General features: G+C 41.2%; 1 protein-coding gene across 1 annotated transcript in view; it reads left to right on the forward strand.

The window, feature by feature from the left end:
* Positions 1 to 3,886: 3,886 nt before the first annotated feature.
* The window catches only part of MCF2L2 (MCF.2 cell line derived transforming sequence-like 2), a gene marked incomplete at its 3' end in the record, with an annotated part of 63,875 nt that continues 44,828 nt past the window's right edge, over positions 3,887 to 22,933 (forward strand). Inside the window, exons 1-2 of the mRNA XM_010021275.1 lie at positions 3,887 to 4,028; positions 20,080 to 20,163. Of these exons, the coding sequence (XP_010019577.1) occupies positions 3,887 to 4,028; positions 20,080 to 20,163 (226 nt within the window). The remainder of the gene's footprint in view (positions 4,029 to 20,079; positions 20,164 to 22,933) is intronic.

The raw sequence follows: 22,933 nt of genomic DNA on the forward strand, positions 1-22,933 counted from the left end.
CTTATGGCTTATCAGATTCACGATCTGGGTGGAGGGTCATGGAGGTATATGCAAAAGGAATAGTGTGTTTCAGAATAGCTATCAAAGAACAATTTGAACATTAGATAAAACATCACATAAAAATAGTAAAATGTGAAGCTCATGTTTTCAGGAACGAAATATGGAACTAATTTCTTTTTTTTCTTAGCTGTTATATGTATCATTCTTAGTAGTGGCACTGGATTTAGATTACTTATTTCTCAGCTTTGTAGACTACTATACGTGGGGGAGCTGCTGGTCTTCAGGAATAAATAAGATATTTCTTGCTAATCTTACTGGGCTTTTTTTGGGTTATGGGAGTTTTGTTTGTTTGTTTTTAAATCATTGGTGGAAAGAAGAGGTAATTTTTAAGTCTCATCTACTAGTATTTTCCAGCTGCCTCATTTAAACATGCAGCAGAAGCAGACTCCTTCTTCTGTCACATAATGCTTTCCCAATCTTAATTCTTGACTCTTCACAAGAAATTATGTCCATTGGTCCCAGCATCCTTGAGACCCAATGTGTTTGTTGCATGTTTCGTGCTTAACAGTGATACCAACCATTACAGCACTGCTTTTTGGGGCAGAAGCATGTTATTTCTTGGGAAGAGATAAGGGACAAACTGATTTAACTGAGTTGACTTTAAAGTTATGGCAGTCCTCTGGCCATACAGTCATGACAGCAAGCACTTGTCAGCAAGCTCCAATTCCAAGGTGAACTGGTATTCGTAATGAAACTAGGAACTGGTGCAGTTCCTCAGGCTGTTTTGGTTAATGGCATTTAAGGATATCTGGGTGATTGTTGGTTGGTTTTTTGGGTTGTTGGTTTGTGGGTTTTTTTTTTCATTTCTGATGATACTTTCTTTCATTTATTTACTTGCTTATTCATTGACAGACCAACCCAGATGATGTTGATAGGCAATACTGGCAGATCATGAGCAGAAAATGTTCCCTTCCTTAGCTTTTCCAAACATTCTGTCATGGTTGTCTGGAACAGCCAGAAGGTAACTCCCTTCCATTCTGTGTTGTCTATGGAGAAGACCCAAGGAAGCATGCTTGCCATTTTCTGTACCTGCTCCCTCTACTATAATCTTCTGCATGCAAAGACCAATAAGGTGCTTTCTATCAGATTGATACCTTTCAGCAGACAGAGAAAAATTGTGAAGAATCAGTTATCCGTGCTGAGGGTGTTTCATCTTACATGAAAACATTCCTGCAATCCAGCCCTTGCAGCAGCTCCTGTGCAGATACATCCAGTGCAGCACAGAAGAGGTAATTTGTGTAGTAGAAAACAATGCAGGTCTCTTAGTGCTCCCTTGTCAGAGGTTTCCAGTATGTGTCAGGAGAAACCAGCCCAGCTGCTTGTGAAATGTAAATGAAATGCCACTTAACAGAAGAGTAAATAGGTCCTTCTGTCTGTCCATCCTAGTCCTTCTAGCACAGCACTTAGTCCCTGAGGTAAACCTTACATGCTTTATTGCTAAATGTGTAACACCTACAGTCAGCTTATTTTCTGTCTGTAGCTGGGTGATGTCAGTGGTACCCCACACATCAGTGATGTCTATTTAGCACTGTAATTGATTTGGGCTAGGGAAATGATTTTAGATAGTTTCCTTGGGGTGTGCTGTTGGCTACCTGTGATTCAGCAGCTCACACCTAGGGCAGATTTCTTCTTGCATCCAGCTTCCAGCATTAAATCTCCCCCTTGAAACAGAGTCTCACAGATTCTCCTGCTGCTAAGCCATGGGGGAACAGTGTACACAAGGGAGGATGTCAGACAGAAATGTGTTGTTATAAATGCTGGATTCTCCCCCATTGTATACCTGTCTATATGCAAGGTTGAAGTGCAATTATGCTGTGTATGTCAGACATATATATGAACATAGTGTCAGAAAAGCTTGTTTTCCAAGGTACGTCATGTTTGCTTGTGTAAGGAAGAATGAAATGTAATGAAAGAACAGAGGATGGAAGAAAGGCTTTAAGATAAAACTGCTGGGTTATATTTCTAATTTTATGATCTCATGATGACAGTTTTCTACAAATTAATTCTGCCTCCTGTGCCACTGCTCTATCTAAAATATTGTAGTCCCCTGGGGATTTCTCTATGGGATCTCTAATAAGTATTTTACAAATGCTAATGAATCAGATCAATAGCTCAGTACATCATTGTCCTCACTTTGCTGGCAGGGTTTTGGCAAACGCAAAGAGCAGGAGGGCTACCAGCTTCATGCCTTGCAGCAAATCTGGGAGGGGAGGGAGCACGCATCTTTTACTTTAAAAGTGGAAATCCCCTTTCCTGAAACTCACTACTCAAGTCTATAGCTACTTTTACTGCATGGTCAGTTCGTGTGTGCTGGGTTAGGAAGCTTAAACAGCTCACTGTGTGGTTCAGAAGCAGCAGAGCTGGCAGGGGAGAAGCTGCATGAAGTTTGCTGAAGCTGAAGTTTGTGCAATGGGAAGGAAGTAGCAGTGAGTTGACTTCTGTATGTTTTAGCTTACAAGCATTCATGCCTGTCCATCTAGTTATTCACCATTTAAGTAATGGCATCATGTGAGACTCTTTTCTCCTTGGCATCTTTGTCCCTTCTAGTTGATTCTCTGATTTGTATTAATTAGGCTTCTTCTTTCCCACACCATATTTAGGGATAAATGACCTGAGAGGGCCATGAGATGAACAACACTGGTTGCAACTATATAAAGTGTCAACGGGTAGTAGTGATTGAGGCAGAGGAAGGCAAAAACTCTCCTCCCCTGTGTATAAGATCCTTGCAGGAAGCTTGTTCTGTACTCAGGTCCCTGCAGCTCAGCCCTGATTCAGTAGGTTTTTATTGTATTCTTTGCACCATCACCATTGTTGGCCTTGTGCCTGTTCATGCCTCTCCTGTGCAGTCCTCTCCCGATTCCAGGGAAGTCTCCTTTTCTGCCTCCCTGCACTGGGATTGGGTGCTCTCTGCACTCAGTTCCCCTAGTACTAGTTTCTTCACCAGGCTCTCTAACCAGTGCTTTGTGTTACAGTAGTTACTGAAATGGAAAAAAGTCAATTTAAACATCCAGCCCCTTCAGAAAGAGGTATCTGGATGAATGTTTCAAATCTCTCCTTTTGGTGTCAAACTGATGGATCCAACTTCTTTTTAAACAGAATTTGGGCTGGGGATTGCACAGCTAACAGAGCATATCTGCCAACAGTATTTCTCTTCTGCCCTCCATTTACTACTCTGTTCATTCAGATTGTCAGATCTTATGAGCAGAGACTGTGCACAGCAGCAGAGGGCTTTTCTGTACAGTTGCAGCCTCCCAGTGCCACTGCCAGGCATATGAGTAATTGGTTGAGCAGCTCTGCAGAGCAGTCTCCTTGCACCGTCCAAGCTGAAATGCAGAAGTAAAAAAATCCATTCACAGTGATGAATCATAAAATCATAAGCCCAAAAGGAATCAAAAAATCATGAAGAAAAATGTTTTCTTAAGGAAAAATTCTTCATGATCGTATCTGGCATGCTTTTAAAGAGACAGTCTGCGATCTTGCAACGTGCTTCTGGGATCTTCTGTCTTCATTGTTGCTTATAAGATAGCTTTAAATTAATGATAAGGAAGCCATTCAGGGCATGGGCTGTGCTGAGGTTCACAGCTTTCATTCTGAATGAGAGAATAAAGTAAACTGATATTGAAAGCAAGGAAGGAGAAACAAACACAGTCAGTAAGCCTATAAAAGTCTTAGCCAATTGCAATGGTGAACATCCTGCTGGCGAGGGTGACCTTGAATGAACTAAGTGGGATAAAATCACCAGCCTGGACTGACGGCTGAAGAATCAGGCTGAATTCCAGCAAACTGAAAGAGCAGATTCCTGTCAAGAGTCTCCTGAGCGGTGGCAATGGCTTCTCGGTGTCGGAAATGTGGACAACAGGTGCCCAGGAATCCACCTTTCACTGCTGTCCGGATAACAGAAGGAGAAATGAAATCTTATCATGATTTCATAGGAGGATGCATTAGACTGGAGCGCATGGTGAAGAAAGGTATGTGCAGCGTCTTTAAAAGAAATAGCACCTTCTCTTAGTGGTAGCTGCATTGCATTCCTAGGAGATGTGCAAAAAGATTATTTTTCTAAAGCTTTCTCTGAGGAGTCAGTGATAAATAAAGGCAACTAGCTGGATTTGGGTATTTACTCAGGTATGAGTGCATCATTTGACTTGGCTGCATATTTCTGGGTTATTTGCCGTGATTTGACCTAGAGGAGGTTAAAATAAATGCTAGACTTATTCTGAATAAATGTTTATTTCATTTGGGTGTTAGACACTGATGTTTCTGTGTATGCCAAGAGCAGGTATTTGCTGTGCATGTAAAATGCCTTTTTGATAAACATAAGGAGTCGGGGCAGTGGATTTAATGACCCAGTTGACCCTCTCAACCTGTGCTCCTAAATTACTATGTAGAATGTCAATATCTTTCTCACTGTAAAGATTCTGGTTTCACTGTACTCATAACAGAAACTTGGACTATCAAGCTTTTTGTGCCCCGTGTGAGTCAATCTCAGTGTAGGGCAGTATTCCACTCTGAGTAGGCTGCTGTTGGTGTCCTGGCAATTTGTGCTAACTGCATGTTAACTCTGAAGTGGAGTGATGGTAGTTGAAATCTAGGCTGTTGGCTGTTTAATTACTTACCAAGATTGCTGAATCATAGAACATTTTTTCTCTATGTGTCATGTGAGAGAAAGATTAACAAAGGAACCCTTTGGTGTCATTTGCTCTGTTAAGTTGAATAAATACTTAACAAGCCTCAAATCCAGAAATTTCTTGCAAGTTCACTAGCACAGGAGGAAAAAATCCCCAAAAGCATGCAGTATGATTCTATGGTCAACTTGACTTGTTTATTATATTTTAATTAGCTCTTCAGCAAAGAGAGTTGTATTTAATCTGGTATATCGAGAATATTCTGCAGAAAAAGAGATAGACCAGAAGCAGGTCATCTGCTGGCAAATTGGGGTTTGCAGATGCTTTCTTTAATAGGGCTCTAATGCACAATGCCAGGGCTTGAAAACTGCAAAGCTAGTCCATTGTACCTCTGCTTCTATTGGCTATCTATCCACACTGATTTTTGGGCTCAGTGCCTGCTTATGTGTTGTTGTATTTGGCTGACCTTTCAGTGACACTGATGTTTCCAGTTGCACTCTTTGTAGTGAGGCATTCCAAGTTCAGCACAGCATGGCAGAAATGTCTGGTATCTGAGTAAGAGACAGAACAGAATTAATTGAAGTTCCTTCTTGAATCCTCGATCAGGTGCTTCCAGGTTGCTTATGACTTTGGGGGCCCATGGGCCTGCTGGAGGCAGAGCTCAGACATCTGCTGTTCTTTTTCTTCCTGTAGGTAAAGAGGGGAAGACACTGGTAAAAGCTTTGCCATGGTTACTGTTCCCAGGGAAACACCTTCCCTGCTTCTCACGTAGAGAGATGACCTGGCATAGTAGATGGGTGGAAATCCCTTGGAAAATCATTTTCTGCTAGAGAACAGATAGCATGTCAAATCAGTCTGAGCCTGTTGCCATTTTGTGAAGCAGAAAGCATTTTTACTGCTTTTATTTTAAGTTCTGCCAGTGAGGCAGCATGAGGGACAGAAGATAGATAGGTTATTTCTAGGACCACGGTGCCCTCAGCTACATGCAATAGAGCTGCGTGAGCTATGAGAATTACAGCAGTGACAACTCTGCATGTGGTGGCAACGTTAGAAGGAGGCTGAGGAGCTGGCAAGATGGCACAGGAATTCATAACACCAACACTGCCTGGGTTCTTTGCTTCTGCTCTGAACTGCCTCTGACCCTGTACTCATCCCTTGTTTTAGCCTTAGTTTCCTTATCTGTAAAGCATAAGCAGTAGGAATTACCCACCTTCATAAACACTGGATCCTGATGATGTTAGCTATCCTTGAGGATTAGACCGGTTTCCCCTTGCAGTAAGCGTGACATAAATGCAGGGACAGAAAGACGATCTGTCCCAGAGAACTTGGGCTTTGCTAGCCCCATCTTGCTAGTACTTTGCTACTAGCAAAGACTCATTGACAAACTCCAGATGTGGATGTGTGCCTTTTTCTCAGGCTGACTGTGTCTGAACGTAGTGGCTATGCAGGATTATGGATCTCTGTGGTGTGTTCTGACTTCATTCTCACTTAGGGTCAGTGTAAAGATCCAGCTGGAGTGCTGTTGACGACTAACTGATATGAAGCATTTTTCACATGCAGACTACACCTTTGGAGCCCTGTGAATATTCTGTGGCAATTTTCTCTCTGTACTAAGCATCAGAATGAGAAGAGATGGAAGGCACATAGGTAACTACAACAGAAATGGAGGTCACGTGGTTGTAGTCAGGCCTGCAGTGGCCTGCAGGTAACCTGCCTTTCGTCATGAGTACCCCGTAGCAAGCAACACTGTGCCAAGCTAATCCAGTTCCTGGATCATGCAAGTTCAAAGCTTCCTTTGATTCAATGTGATTTATTTTAACGGGTGGTTAAAAGCTTGGTTGTAGTCTTCTGTTCATGTAAAAAGATGGAAATGGTGTGTACTTACAAAAAGAATGTACCACTGTAAGGGGTCATTTGAAGGGCAGTTTCCCTGTGGCCCTGTGATGACTGCTCAGAACTCCACAGCCCCAGCTCACAGCAACAGGCAGAGGAAGGACCTTGCTGTATGAACTGGTCTACGGGTGCTGAAGTCCCCACTGGAGTCTGATGTACAAATGGTGCTATTTTAAGTACCAGTATGTGACCCTGGGACTCTCCGAGAGCTGCAGCTCCAAGTTGCTATAACTGACAGCCAAGGGGAAGGAGCTTGCAGACTCCAGGCAAGAAATGTGGCAGGGGCTCCAATTCAGAGTTGATCCTCCTTGTAGTGCTCTCAGTTCCTCACTGAAAAGAGATACTGAAGCTGAAAGCAAAGCATTAGCCTCATGTCATGAAATACCTGGTTCTTGGACAATGGCTCATGTGCCTTTATAGCACTGACAAGACTACTCATGTCACTCAACTGCTGGTTAACAACTTTCATGCGTGTGGACACATCCTGTGAAAATGGACCCCTCTGTCCCCAGATGCTCTTAATTGTTATGATGCTCATGTCCTCCAATGCAATCATGCATCTACTAGGGCTTAACATGTATGGATGAGCATTGGCTGATCAGACTATGCTTCTTCATGCTGTGGAGCTTGGGGCTGCATGCAAGGCATATATTTTTAAGTAAATGTGTGTTTCATCTGCGTTCAAGGCTGGTGGGTGCATAAAACAGGGTGATAACTCAGCAGACACTAAGGATTGCACAGTTCAGGGGAAGTTCAGGTTAGATATAAGGAAGAAGTTCTTTACAGTGAGGGTGGTGAGGCACTGGAATGGGTTGCCCAAGGAAGTTGTGAATGCTCCATTCCTAGCAGTGTTCAAGGCCAGGTTGGACAGAGTCTTGGGTGACATGGTTTAGTGTGAGGTGTCCCTGCCCATGGCAGGGGGGTTGGAATTAGATTATCTTAAAGTCCTTTCTAACCCTAACTATTCTATGATTCTATGATTACTGAGGCTATTCAGTATTTTGCTGTTGCTGCAAAAGCGGGAAAGATCCTCTTTGCCAGTAGGGTGGGACCTGTCTCTTGTGCTAACAGAGTATTTCTGATTTTGTTCTCCTGTAGGAGAGAAGAATGCCACAGTTCTGTCTGTCCAGCAGTCATGGGCATTTGTTCTCAGTCCTACTGCTGTGTCTCTCTTACTTCTGGAAATTAAAAGCAGATCTTCAGATCTATCTGTTCAGGGAGGAAAAGGAACTATTTTATTTCTGTCAGGATGACCTTGTACTAAAGTTTAATACTGAGGAATAGGAGCATGTTTTTAATGTGAAACTAATGGAGGTACCCAGCCCTGGATCGAAAGACTTTTGGGTACAAACCAGGAAAACTGGCTTTTTCAATAGTGAAATAAATGAGAAGTGTTTTTCCTTTTCCCTTTCCCACATGGCTGACCTTTCCACAAAGGTGCTGGTTACTGGAGAAAGTGACTGTTTCATGTGAAGACTGAAATCTGCAGTGTAAGTGTGTAAGTGGATGGTATTTCTAAACCCCCTTCAACTCAGTCACAGTGCATTGCTCAGAATTTTTCTTGTTTTATTTTCATGCTGTATCTATTGTCTTTAAAGTAAAGTGCTACCTAGGGAACCTGGGATAAATGTTTTTCCGATGGCTCTCACTGCAAAGAAAATAGCTAAAATAAAATATTCTGTTTTCCATAGAGGTTTTTCTCAGAAAAGATCATCTTAGGTGCTTATGTCTCTTTTCACCTGTTCCCATTGAGATGCCGCCTGCTCTGCTGCTATTGAGCAATACTGAGCCCTGTTTACCTAATCAGAAAAGTCCAGAGAACGGTGATGAAAACAGGGGAGGCATAGCCTGATTTCCATTTAAAAGGAGTTTTGAGAGATAAGTAGAATGTAGTACTGAGAAGATCAAGAGAACAAATTCTCAGAGGGCAAGTTATAGCAGAGGCCATCTGGGTGTTTATGTTTTTCCTCTCCTCCCACAATACCAGAACAAGAAACAACTTGAAATGGAAAAGTACAGACAGATTGCTGTAATTGGTAATGTTTTGTTAACTTGTGGGACTTATTACCACAAGATAATAGCTCAGTTTCCTTTTTTTGTATTGCCTAAATTGTAGTGTAAATTGTCTGGGGAGATTTCAGGGGAAAATGGTGCTGAATATACTGGAAGGTCAGAAAGCATCTGTGCAGAGCTCTCACCCTGGTTGTGCCCACAGAGGTTATTCTCCAATTTCAGTTCTGCTGCTTCAAGTCCTGCTTAAAGATCCAATCCTGCAGTGCTAATATGTTAATCTTGAGTACAAATAATGCTGCTTCTTTATTATCTGAATCTTGCTGTGGATTAGCCTGCTAGTGAGGTTTTTAAGTCATGGACTCACCTCCTTTGCCACCTGGACATTATCTAGAATTACTTGTGCTCAGGTATAAAAGAATGATAAATAAAGTTTGGCTGTTGCAGCCCAGCTTTCTGTGTATGAATATTTGGACTATGCCAGGTACCTTGTTGCACAAATTTCTGATCCTGTTAGTTCATTTCTTTACTCAAGGGAGAAAAAAACTCCTCCAGGCTTTTACAACATACAAGAATTATTGACCTTTTTTTTTTCACCTTTTTCTAAGCCAGGGTATCTCAGCAACTTTGTTCTGCAGGGAGACAGTACTTTATTCATATCTAGAAACCGTGACCGTAAGTCATTAAATTGGGGATTGCTGAGTTCAGGCTATTTGTTTAAACCCTTGAGTCACCACCTTGGTGCAGTATGCTGCTGTGGGGGCCTCTAAGGAGCAAGAGTCTACATGACTGAAGATCTGATTATGAAATGGGGATACTCTTAATTAGTAAGGTCACCCTCTGCTAGCAGTGGGAAAAGCTGAGGTGAAATGGGAAGAGGTAAAGGAACAGGATACTCTGTTCCATTTCCCCTTGACCCAAGACTCAAGAAGGAGATCTGCCAGAGAAAGAATGACACTGGGGGCAACTACCAAATTTTTAAGTCAAAACCATGATAAGAATCAGTTGGCTGGAAATTAAAGTGAGAGCTCTGAAACACAAGCCAATTTCTTTGTGTTAGGCCAGCTTTAGGGGAAGCAGTGGATTTGTAGTTGCCTGGAGCCTTTAACGTAAGATTAAAGAGCTTTCTAAAATGCTGGTTTAATCCAATTTTTGTGAACTTCTTGTGTGTTCACTAAGTCAAACACAATGAACGCAGTGGTCCCTCCTGGTCCTCCAGTGAAAGAATCTGAGAAGATGATCTTGGAGTTAGAGGCACCTGGGTACAAGCCATTCCTTGTCATGCTTTTGGACACCCATATCACACGAACATGTGGGGTCTGATGCTCGAATGGTGTGAATTATTTCAATAAAACTGGGGAATATTGTAGTGAGGAGGGATCAGGTCTTTGAATTTATGATTTATTTTTTTTTAAGTAAACTTCCATATGCACTGCAGATGTTTGTCAGTAACAGAACCTGAAACATCAGTGTTACTGTATTCCATGTGCTGTATGCTGGTGGGACAATATTTGGGTAGTGCAACATATTGTTTTACTGAGAGAGGCGCAACTAAATCTTTTCAACTTGACAAAGACATTTTACAGATGCACACTGAGGATACCTTTACTGATAATGCAACTGAAAAAATGTGGGACACTTGTAAATCTAGCTTATGAAACTAAAAGTGCTGCCTGATGAGCTTTCCTTTGAGTTTGTAGTGGACTGAGAGAAATTTCTTAGTATCTCTTCTACAGTGAGTTCATTCATTATCTCAGGAATCCACCATAAGGCTGGCCATTTATGTTCACTTGCGGAGTAGCATTTTGTCTTCTAACTCCACAGCTGGATCTGCTACTTCTGCAGCATCTCTACACATGGGATTAAAATGATTTTTAGAGTGTAATCATCTGGTACATTTATAACCATTTACATTGATGTGAACACTTGTCCATAACACTTGGGAGCTTATTTGACTTCTGCTTCTAGAGAGGATGAGTCTCTGCAGGAAGGTTAGGAATGCTGCCTGGGAGAGGACAGGGCGCTGTACCAGGGTGTGACTGGGGAACTCAGCTCAGCACTGCCCCTGCTGCCTATTGCAGGGCTCCCACTGAGGATGAGCTGTGTCTCTGTGAGTAACTGGGCTGTTGTCTGTTCACTATGCACAAGCAGAGCTGGAGGTGAATCTCCTACTCACAGCTTCCTCTCCTAAGAGCAAAATGTGTCTGGAATGAGCAACAGAGTTTGGCTGTAAATTAGTTACATGTGGACATTTATATCAGTATAGGCAGCAGAGAGTAACATCACACATTCAATACAGCTGGTAAGTTAATTTTTTTAGCATGCAGTTTAGGAGACGATGGGGAAGTAAACTGCAACATAGTATACACCTTGCTGCTCTCCTGGTCTGCCTTTATCCACCTAATAGTGTCTGTCTGTAACAGGTGGGGGAAACTGAGGCTGGTGACCTGGATTCCTCTCCCCATGCCTTAATTTCTCTATCTATAAAACAAACAACACTTGTCTTTTTTGAGCCTGACTGCTGGCAGGACATGAAAAACCAAAATGTTACTACTTCATCATGCATTAGGGGAGAGCTGGTCTGCTGCACCCTACGCGAAGAGTGACTTCTATTTGAAGTTACTGAGCTGCTGGGGTTTGTGGTAGTAAAGGTACAATTTTATCAAGCAGCTTAATGCTAAAATGATGACTTGGTGTTACTTCAGACAGCTATAGATACCATGTCACCATTGCCACACCAAGAAAGCACATGTGAACTCTCTTCATGTGCTATGCAAACTTGTGTCCTGAAGTATTTGTTGAACTAGAGATGTAGAACTGATTACTCCACTGCTCAAAACCTATCATCATGTTTCTAGCCAAATTCATAGGTCTCATGCAGTCTTCTCCTTTGTCTTTAAATAGCAGTACTATGCTTTGGTGTGTGGGTGTGCCTTTGGGATAGTACTCTGAGACAGCTATTCATAGCAGCACTATTGGTTTCCCTTGGCCCTGAATACTCTGCTTGTTTTAATGAGAGCCCTTTCCATGCTTTAGTCTGAGCATGTGAATCTATTTTGCCTCTTGTTGGAATGTACCTTTATTTGTTTGTGCTAAGCTGTGAATTCCTCCAAAGTGTCTAAGGGTCTGAATGGAGAGCTGCCTGGGAGGGAAGAAGCCAGCTGTACCTTAGGGAGGGTTAAAGCCTGTGTATGGTGCACGTCGGAGGTCTCTGCTGTGGTTTCCGTTGGAGCAGTTACTAAGCAATTTGTGCAGTCTCCTCCAGGAGAGCGTCAGCTCTTTGGTACACTGTTGGTTAGATCCAGGACTGCTTCCACAGGAGGCTGCCTCTCCATTTGTCTCCTGTGCCTCGTATGAACTCATTACCACAGACAGACTGCAGAGAAGCCAGCCAGCAACACAAGGGAGGGCACATGCTTGTGAGTGTGTGTGGGTCTAAAGGGGAGGCATCACTTTTTGCAGTCTGTTTCTGTTGCTTTTTCTGATGGCATCTGAACTGAGATGGTGGTGACAGCTTGGAGAAGGCTGCTGGAAGGGTGGCTGGGTCTCCTTGGTCAGAGAGGTTGGCTGTGAGTCCAGTAACTGAGGTATATGATCAGAGTATTGCTGGCAGCAGTGATGGCTGCTGTGGCTCACTGTTTGTCTCCAATGGTAGTAACCAGGGAAATATTTTTAAGCTAACTGGCCTCTGTTCAGGAGTGAGCAAGTCAACAGTACTTCAGCTCCTGAGCCAAATGGTCCCTCAAAAGTTGTATGAATAGGCTCTGAAACAATTTTGCTGGATACAATAATTCAGAGCAGACAGTGGGTAGAAATTTTCTAAGAAGCTGTTTCAGCTGTGAAACTATCTGCTGGCAAGTTCTGGGGAGGAAGGAATGAAGTCTGCCATACAGGCTGACCTTTCTCTTGATGAGCTTAGTGTCCAAGTATTGTAGTGAATGTATGTTAGCTTTGCAGTTTGTGATGTGTGTTTTTTGTTACTCATTACGGATTTTAACATGACAGTGTGGAAATGTGAAACCTTCTTTTGTTGTGTTCCATTCTCTGAGCATGAATTTGCGATCTAGCATACAGCATTGTTGTGAGGCACAGTTTTTGGAAGGAAGATGAATAAGCTTTTCTCTGGCAAAAATTGGAAACCATCAAGATTTTACTACTGAGGGAATAGGAAGGAGATGTGCCATGCTGCTGTAAATCTGGACTAATTTCTTGAAGCTGATGCTGAGACTAGACCTTAGCCTTTAATGTCTTTTATTAAGGAAGTATTTCTGTTTTGTGGGAAACGGGATATAACATTCCCCCTATAATATCCCAGTGTGTTTTTTGTGAAATCAAGCAATGTCTGTCAAAAAAACCCCAACAATTGCTGGGCAAATGATGTGGAATGGTGTGTTTCTTTAGCTCTTTGCCGATTATGGATAGTTCATAATGTGTAGTGAAGCTTTGTTAATGATTTCTTATCTATCTTAGGATTTTACAGAAATACTATAAGAAGTGTCTTCATAACAGGATGAGATATGAAATCACCTAAACTGAACATTGACAATATATGCTTTAAGAATTTTACATTAGTTGTACAATGTAGTTTTTATGGAGATTTTTAATCAGGGATTCTTAGATGTGTGCATAAATCTATGGTGCATTCTGACAATAAGTAGTTGTCAAAATCCTTGAAGTGTGACTACAGATAGAAATTTGTACACACCAATGTACTTTTTTGGAATGTACCAACAGTAAATCAAAATACTGGCTTATTTTAACTTTCTTTCCAGTTTACTTATTTAGGAGAAAGACTTAGATTTTTTTGATTCACCAATCAATTTTAAGACATTTTCTTTAAAAATAAAAAAACAAACAAAAAACCAAAAATCCAAAGCTGAAAAGGAACATCAAAAGAGTGTTTTCAAATACATGGTTAAATGGAAAAAGTAGTAAAATCTGTTTCTTCACCCAACGAAGTCCATACCAAAATCTTTTGAAGTTGGCTTAGAAAGCTGAAATAAACCCTAGATAGTGCATGTTAGCAGCAGTAGTAGTGCATATAATAATAGCAGGGACTTAGCCTGCTCAGGTTGGTAACAGCCTGCTCACCAATTTTGCACAAAAGTGAATAACTGATTTTTAAAGTATAGATAGGCCCAACTGAGAACTCTCAACTTAACTACTTCTGAGCCTTGGGGTTCCCCAGGCTCAGATTTTAATCCTGTATCTGAACTTCCTAACCATCTGCTATTATCTTATATTAATACATATTTAAATGTTTAACAAAACAGGAGTCCAAGCATATGTGTGTTTCCTCTAGCTTCAGTGCAGCTGGACATAGACTTAACTTTGCATTATGCGCATGCCTGAGGGATCTGCTGAAGAAGCAACCATCTGAAAGCCTGGCTATAAAGCCTGGAGGAGGTTCAGGTTCAGAATGAAAAAAACCAACCCTGTGGTTCATTTGCTTTTCCAATACAAATAGTCCAGCATGCTCCTTCTTTACATCTTGAAAGCCACTGCCAGCAAGTCTCTGAAAAGTACTTGCAGTTTACTAATGGCTGATGTGATCTTGAGAGTAAGCTAGAAATCTCCCTTTTATGTAGTGGCAATGCTGACCTGCAAATAATTGGGAATTATAATTCTCTCCAGTGTCTCTGCTGCCTTGATGCCAGCCTTTCTGTAATCCTTACTTTCTTTCTTGGACAGTATTCAAATATCTCCTTTGGAGGTTGCCACTAATGACTGCTTCGAGCCTCTCTTGAATCTTTCATTCAGTAAACTTGAAGCATAGGTGTATGTTAACGGGTTTGCATCTTTAGGGTGGTAAGATTTTCCAGGTACCACACTGACCCAGCATGCCTACTCAAGAAACTGAACATGAGCGGATTTCCTGTTGGGAGGACATTATTTCAGTTCTTTGATATAAACAGCTCTCTCTTCAACCTCTTCCAAGTCAGCCATAGTAGACTCCTAATGTGTACTACGCCTGCCTGTAAAAACAGCTTGTTTAACTAAGTCCGTAACCAGTCCTGGAGCATGGAGAAACACAACCACTAAACAGGTCTTTTCAGTCTGTGAACTCTCCACTCCTGTAATTTTATGTTAAAAGTGAACATTAAATTTAGCCTATGAGATGAACTGAAAAACGCAGTGATCTGAAGAAGGACTTAGAATTGGAAGAAATGTTTGATGTGACTGCAAAGCAATGCTCAGGTAAAGCTGTATGTCCTTCATTAGGTTGCACAGAATGTTTTGGAAATACTGATTACAACTTGCATAATGAAAGGAGAAAACTTCAGAGCAGATCTACTGTGCAATAGAAGGTCACATCAGGCACTAGTTCAGCTTCTGCCCAAATAGACACTGAGGGTCATGGGGTTTTGAGCTCTTCAGAGAAAGGTGTGCGTTTCTAACCTTTCCCTCTTTCATGGTCATTGTTTTGGAAAGCTCACAAGGCAATTCCATCCACACCATGGCCTTGATCTGTCCCTTCTCAAGGGGTGACAGCATATCACCAATGCATCACTCAGGACAGCTGGAGCGTTGCTCCTAACCTTGCTTGTCCAGATTTCTACTATGATAGTGTACAGAAAGTTTGATTTGGTGTGGCAGTTAAAAACAAACAACCCACCAAAAAAACCCAAACCAACCAACTAAAGAAACAAACAAATATTTTAGGGATTCCTCTAAACATGAACCAGAGTTACTTAAATATTTTAGAAGAATCTTCTGTCCTTGGAAGTTAGTTAGCAAACTTTGCTATGAAACTTGGCTTTAATGAGAACAGAAATTGCATTTCAACAAATATGCTTTGTAGGTTCTACGGTTGTATTTTTTTTAGCAAATGATCGGAGAGAAAAGATTACACCAGTCACCTACCTATGCTGCATTTTGGCTTTTGCTCTAAGCTGATCTAAGTGTGATTCTCTGCTAGAGGAGGTAGTCCTGGCCTTGCCATTTCCCACCCATGCCTTACTAGCACTTGTACCTTTCAAGATCCTTTACAGAGTGCTGACCCAAATAAGAAGCAATCAACTAAGAAAAAATTGCTTCACTTTATTCCAATAACCTTTTTCCTGGCTTAGTTTTCAGTTGTCTCAGCATGCGTTAGGAAAAAAAAAATGGTGTGAATGTGCAGGGGAATAAGAGAAAGAATGGGATTTCCTTTCTGTTTATAGCTGGATTTTTAGTTCCTCTTTAAAGCAAACAATCTGTAGCACAGCCAGCTTGTATCAGGAACTGATCTTGCTATTTCTGTCTGAGCTGAAAAAATAAACCTTTTCAAAAAGTAAACAAAGGGCACAAATGGTAAGAAAGAGAAATAAATAGAATTACAAAAGAAGCCCCCACAACCCAAATCCAAACCAAGAGCTCCTTTCTCTAATGTAATAACATTGAAGTTGTTTTTAACCTTCAGGAAGGGAAATGTTTTGCTTAAGGGTTTGCATTGGGAATTCTGGTGGACAGAGTTTTTTCAAATCCTTTAGGCTGCTTAAATCTTAACAGTGAAGATACGCAATTTCGTCTCCTTAGTGTGTTTAATTCTTGAAATCTAACTTAGCTCTGCTAGACTCTTGGCTAACTGTTGTTGTTCATGGCAAGCAGACATAGGAGTTGAGAACATTTGAACTGTAGGTACTTCGCAACTTTTGAACTCTGAATTTGTGTTGCCTTTTGGTACTTTTCAAGAAGAATTCACACATAACATTAGGTGTCCTTTCATGCTCTTAATATGAAATCTCTGGCCTTATGCTAGAAATTTGTAACCTGTTATTCCAAGATTAGTGACTTTAGATGGGGGGTTGAAGCATCTCCTTCCTCTAGTCAACGGAAGGCCAGGCAGTTGTTGCATTCACTCACTAAAACCCAAAGAAATACTGTTATGTCTGGTTGGTTTTGGTTGAATTTCATGGAGCAACAGGCACTGCTGTGTCAATCTACCCAGTGCAGTCCAGTCTTTCACTCCAGCAGGTCATCTTTCCAATACTGTTGGAAGCCATCAGTTGCCATTAGCATATAAACTAGTTTCTCTCTGCTCAGAGAAGAGAGGAAGGGACAAGATTATATTCATTGTTGCTTTTAACCAGCTGCTGTTGGTGTAGCTCTGAAGGCAGCAGTCTGTGGGCTGTGCTTCAGACCTGCTGTGGTGAGAAATAAAATAGGCAAGTGTGTGTGTGTGGAAGCCCAAATGTGTTTCATTTTTGAGTGAGGCATTATGAAGTGTAACTGAATGGCTTTCCCCTTAAAGATTAGATAGCACAGTTTCAGCTCTAGCCTCCCTAGAGGTTTGGGAGGGAGGAGAAGCTGTGTCAGACAGATGACTATAGTAATTGCTTTTCTTTTTCTCCTCCTTGGTAGAAAATCTTGGCAAGCAAAACTGTAAGGCCTAATTTTTCTGGTCTCTCTAGGATTTGAATTTATAGCAGTTTTAAGAGGAGAACCAAGAGTAGATGAACTGATTCTTTATTTTAATTGTCCTGTCAAATTCAGTTAGTTCAACTAATGAAGAATTGCATGGTATGTGTAAAGATTTCGGTGACCTATGTAGGGGATTGGTGGTGTTTCATGTAATACTGTTTGATTAATTAAATTTTCTTCTTTTTTTTTTTTTAATTTGAGAAGCTATATGTAACTGCTTCTTCAATTAAAAATAAAAATAAAAAAAAAAAAACCCAAACAAACAAAGGCCACAAAAATAATGACAGAGAAGCTAGGAGAACCTGAGTCAAGGTTGCCAAGATAACCATGTTTCAGCCACTTGCCTGGTGCATGTTTTGATATGATCTTTATTTGCATGGCTATACAGACTTTTTATCAGAGGACAGGACTATTTTGAAGTGACCAGGAGTTGTCCAAGCTCTTCTGCAGATATTAGCAAGGTGCAGTGAAGGAGACAGTTGTTGCAAAGCTTCTGTGGCTTGTCAGGTTTCTAAAACTTTCCCATTGACTTTTGGGTCCCCATGTAATGAATTAAAACATGCCTATTATCAATAAGTAAAAAGCAGGGTTTTCTTTGCTGTGGTATCTATCCTGCAGGAAAATGGCACTTTTCTTCTGTCTAGGAGGCTGAATGCCACTTCCTGCAGGCTTGTGGCTTGCAGTACACAGATCAGGAAGACTGCAGAGCCTCCTGGAATAGTTAGTGGAAGATATGAATGTATTAATGCTCACTAATGCTAAGTAAATTGCATGGCTGTAAAACTAAGCCAGAACTCTATTGTTTGGTTTGCTTTTAAATTTTTTTTCAGGCTTTTATTTTAGCCAATGATTAAACTTCCTTCAGCAGCTCCAGGTAATCATATGTTTCCAAGGACTAGGATTTCTATTGCAAGCTCTGTGATGCTGTTACAAATTTATCAATATTGAAAAGTAACTACCTTTGAGCACTGTCCTAGAGGAAGATGGAAGAGGGCAAATGTGACCTTGTGTGCTGTCAGCTACAGTTACTGACATTTCATAGCCATGTCATCTGATTTGCCATTTGGGCTCACAAGGCACCTTCTCCTTATTTCCTCGGATTTTCTCAGTCTCCTGCTAGTTTCTTGTGCTACAATTTCTTTTCCTAGCATGTCAGTGTGTGAGCTATGCTCCCTTTCTTGAATGTGTGATTCCTAGTCACCAAATATGTTTTATATCACCTTTCTCATCATCTGAATGTCTGTTGCTGAATTGTTTACAGCAAATCCCATGTGGCTCAGCTTGCCCAGGCAGGGGGTTTGGTGAGAACTAACTGGCACTCTGCAGTTCTTGTTTCTATTAGTTCATCTTATCCCTACGTGACAAAATTATTTTGGTAGAAAAAGGATATTTAGAAATCAGAAACCAAGCTATTTTTAAAGCAACTTAATAAAACATCTATACGAAGCAGGGAGAGGGGATTTCTCTTTTCTCAAGTGTGGTTGACATTAATGATGCCTTCATACTGGCAAAACATCACTGAAACCAAGCTCTTTATCTGTAATTCATTAGTTTGCTTTTCCAGTTGCTGTTAGCCACCTGCAATGTCAGAAATTAGTGAAGCTGATAGTGGGCTGCATAGACAGTATGTAAGTGAGGGTCCTACATCAAAAACATCACTCGTTCTAGTTTGAATTTTCCCCTTTTTAGTTCAAAGGGAGGATTTGCAGAATCAGCCTCTTGAGGTTTTTTGTTTTTTTTTTTTTTTGTTTGTTTGTTTGTTTTTTAAACTGGTTGGAATTATTGCCTCGTTTTCTTCATCAGCCAAAATCTATGCTACTTCTTCCCATACTGTGTGTCACCTTCTGTCTAGGAGAGGGCAACAAGTTGTTTGGTTACTTTGTCTCAAGGCATTAGTGAAGCATTCGAAAATGAACCAAAAAGTTTCCAAGTGACACAGTGTCATTTAAAACCTAGAATCCCTAGTTCTGGAAAAGATCAGAGTGGATGTCTGAAAGCAAGATAGAGATGGCATTTTGCACAGCAGACTAGGATGCAGGAGAAAGAAGCTGATTTCTAACTTCTCTGACCTCCCTATTTCTGGAGAGTTTGTTTAAAACCAGGTGTGCTAAAATATTTCAGTAATGACGTCAGTGAAAATCTTGATGCTTAAGCAGGGCAACTGCCTACCTTAACTGTGATCTGTGGTCTATCTGGACCCAGATTTCTTCCTTCCACCTATTGTCTGAGCAGTTAGAGTTGAGTCATAAAAGTCATGACTGATTGTTCTGTAGCTGTACAGTGGCTAAAGGCCTAATTAAAATAGGTACTGTTGTAACATGATCAGCCAAGCTGGCAGATATTCCTGAGTAAATGTTGCTGGTCTGGGGTGAAGAATGAGGAGAACCTGTGGGTGCACCTGCTACAGAAAGAGGTCAAATTAGCTCAATGCGAGATTAGTGTTACTGGTCACTAAATTGATCACACACAAAAATTATGGTGATTTTCCCCAGCTGTTTGCCATGTTATTTTTTAACTTCTCAGTGTTTACTTCAAAAGAACAGGCTTTGTTTTCATGAGAAGAAAGCCTCACGGCTCCTTATTTCCTCCTTTTACTATGAATTTACTTGTAGTGGAAAAAGCATCAGCAAAGGAAGCTGTTCTGGATTGGTTGGTTACACTAAGTCTTCAAGCAGAGACCAGGGAGTTCAGGGGGGAACATGGCACTGTATCTGAAATAGATCTTACTGTTTCAAAGGCTGAAAAGCTGCTTTATGTGGGACGCCAAGTGCCATGGCTTAATATGGAACATGAAGAAGAAAGGAACAGGCTGTCAGCTTCAGCAAACCTGTGATAAGCTCTGGCAAATCTACCAGAGCTGTTTTATGAAAGGCTCTCTCTGAAATCATAAGGCGATAAAGTATGTACGCTGCAGATGAGACTCTGTAAGTACTATAAACTTCTCTGTGACAGTCATATAACATCTGAACCAATACTCAAGCCAGGCTCTTTTCCTTTGAGTATCATCTTTGTTTTGGTGGGTTCTTAAAAGATGGAAGTTGTCATTAAGGTTTTATTAACTCATTGAAGATTTCTGTTTTCACTTGCACAGATGAAATCATGCAGCAGGAGATACGGCCGCTGGTTGCAGTGGATATAATAGAGCAGCTGCACAGGCAATTTGCTATCTTGTCAGGTAAGAAATTGCTGTCAATCACACTCTGGGTTTCTCTTGGAAATGTGTTGGAATCTGTCATGCTGACTGTCACCCTTCAGTTCTGTACAGCAGTGGCAATAGGATTTTTATATTGCTAATGATAAATGCTTTTACAGACAGTCACAATGTATGGAACTGATAAATGCCAACTTGCTGTGCTTGTTTTTCTTGAGGCAAGTGAATTTTCCATGCTCTCCACAACGGGGAATGGATTCAGAGGGTAAGAAATTAAACAAATCTTTCTGTACATATATTTGCACAATGTCTGACCATCTGGTTTGTGGGAAAAGATTTTGGTCTGTCAGGGGACTATTCATGACCTTCCCCTTCTTCCTCATTTGCCTTTGTTTTAGAAATGATTCATTTCTAAAGTGTAAGGTTCTAATCTTTTAAAGATTTGATTATTACATATTTCTTCGTTTGCCTGAAGTTTGCAATCACACAAAGTGATGCAGTTCCTGCACTGAATAAATAACTGATATTGAAATGTGCCTAATTATTTAATACACTTATTTTGGGTACTGTAGACGAGAAATCCTTATCTGGGTCCTCAGATGGCCTCTGACAACAACTTTTGTCTTCGTTCCTATCTGTTCTGCAAATAAAGGATTTAAGAACTTGCTTTCTTTCTTCCCCATAGATACACAGTGAAGTATCATGAATTTGCACAAAATGCTGAGATGGTCATAAGGTACTTTTGGACAGCCTGTTCCTCTCTGCTTGGTGGAGAGGAACACTGGGTACACAGTGCATTGAAAGTACGCAGACCCAGTTCTGTGAATGATCAACTCAGCAGGACCAATCCTTGCTGTATCTTAAATTTTTAAGTACAATTCAAGCTGCCAAATGAAATCCAAATCTTAAGTTACTCAGAATTCTCTTTATGGGGCTCTGATTTTGGAGGTTTCTGTGTAGCATCTTGTGGCAGTTTCATAAGCTCAATAACTAACTGTTTTGCATTCAGCAGAGGTTATTGACTGAACAGAGGTGGAACCAGCTGTTTTCTTGTCTACAGTAAAGCATCTCAGGGTCACATCTTCCTAGATTTCCTAATAAAGTCAAACCTCCATGGTGAACTGCATAAAATTGCTCAAACCTTTTGCATCCCACTGTTCTCAGTGTAGGGTAACTAGGAAATGTTAGTGTAGCATCTATCCTGAGACAATTTTTGTTGCAGAATTCTCCTTTAGCTGTCCAGGCATTTGCCTGCATACCATGTGCTTACTACAGCCCTGCCATGCTGTCACAGTTCAAGCCCAGCCAGCAACTTGGAACCACGCAGCTGCTCACTCACTCCCCTCCCTTTTCCCTCTTCCCCCCTGCTCCCGGAGGGATGGGGAGGAGAATCAGAGGAATGTAACTCCCATGGGTTGAGATAACAGCACTCCAGTAACTAAGGTATAATACAAACCACTACTGCTACCAATAATAATGATAAGAGGAATAACAAGGGGAGAGGACACAACCGCTCACCACCCGCCGACCGATACCCAGCCCGACCCGAGCAGCGATCTGGGCCTTCCGGGTAACTCCCCCCAGTTTATATACTGGGCATGACGTGGTGTGGTATGGAATAGCCTTTTGGCCAGTTTGGGTCAGGTGTCCTGCCTCTGCTTCCTCCCGGCTTCCCCTCCTCCCTGGCAGAGCATGAGACTGAGAGTAGTCCTTGATCAGAGTAAACATTACTTAGCAACAACTAAAAACATCGGTGTTATCAGCGTTGTTCCCAGACTGAAAGTCAAAACCACAGCACTGCACCAGCTACTAAGAAGGAGAAAAAATGACTGCTGTAGTTGAACCCAGGACACATGCCAAACTGGAAAGGATAGTGAGTAACTTGGTATTATTGCTCAGTGCTCCACACCTGACTGCCAGAAATTTCAATGCACAGATACCACAACAATAAGCAGAAGGTGATCAGAGAAAGCTGGGCACCCCTTTTCCTTAAGGTGCTAGTTGCTTAACAGAAAAAAATAATGATTAATGGGTGGGATTTGGCAGTCTCTCAATCTAGGGACTGTTGTCAAGTTTGAAACTAATCCTTACTGAAAGTACTGCTTCAGGAATGCTACTTAGATCCCTTTTATTAGTGCTAAACTGATGTTAAAATATTCCAAATACAAGGAAGGGAACAGGGAATCTAATCACTGTTCAAGTCCATTTGGGTCTTGACGTTAACTTCAGTCAGATCACATCTGGGATGCTTGTCTGCTCTTTGTAAACAAGCAAACACTTATCAGCTGAACTCTCTAGAGTACTTTACTTACTTTTTCTTCACCAGACATGCAGAACTGCTGAAACCAATATTGTTTTCAAGGCCTTTGACCTAAATGATACATGATTACCTGACAACACTTACATCAGTGTAAAGAGCATCATGCATGTTGAGAATTCAGTACCTCACATGTAATGCCTAGCTGGTAAAATGTGGAGGACTGCTTTTCTTAAACCCCATTACCTTGCAACATTTGAGGCTATTAATAAAAGCTGTGTATGGTATGAAATGAACAACTTGTGGAAGGTGGTTTACTCAGTGGAAGAAAACTCCATTTCCAGTTCCAGCTAGAACATTAAACAGGGTGCAAAAATGTCATGGGTTGTCCTGGGTTCAGCTACAGCAGTCATTTTTTCGCCTTCTTAGTAGCTGGGGCAGTGCTGTGTTTTTGACTTTCAGTCTGGGAACAATGCTGATAACACCGATGTTTTTAGTTGTTGCTAAGTAATGTTTACTCTGACCAAGGACTTTCTC

Source organism: Nestor notabilis, unplaced genomic scaffold, assembly GCF_000696875.1.
Source record: "Nestor notabilis isolate BGI_N333 unplaced genomic scaffold, ASM69687v1 scaffold4859, whole genome shotgun sequence".
NCBI classification, from domain to species: Eukaryota; Metazoa; Chordata; class Aves; order Psittaciformes; family Psittacidae; genus Nestor; species Nestor notabilis.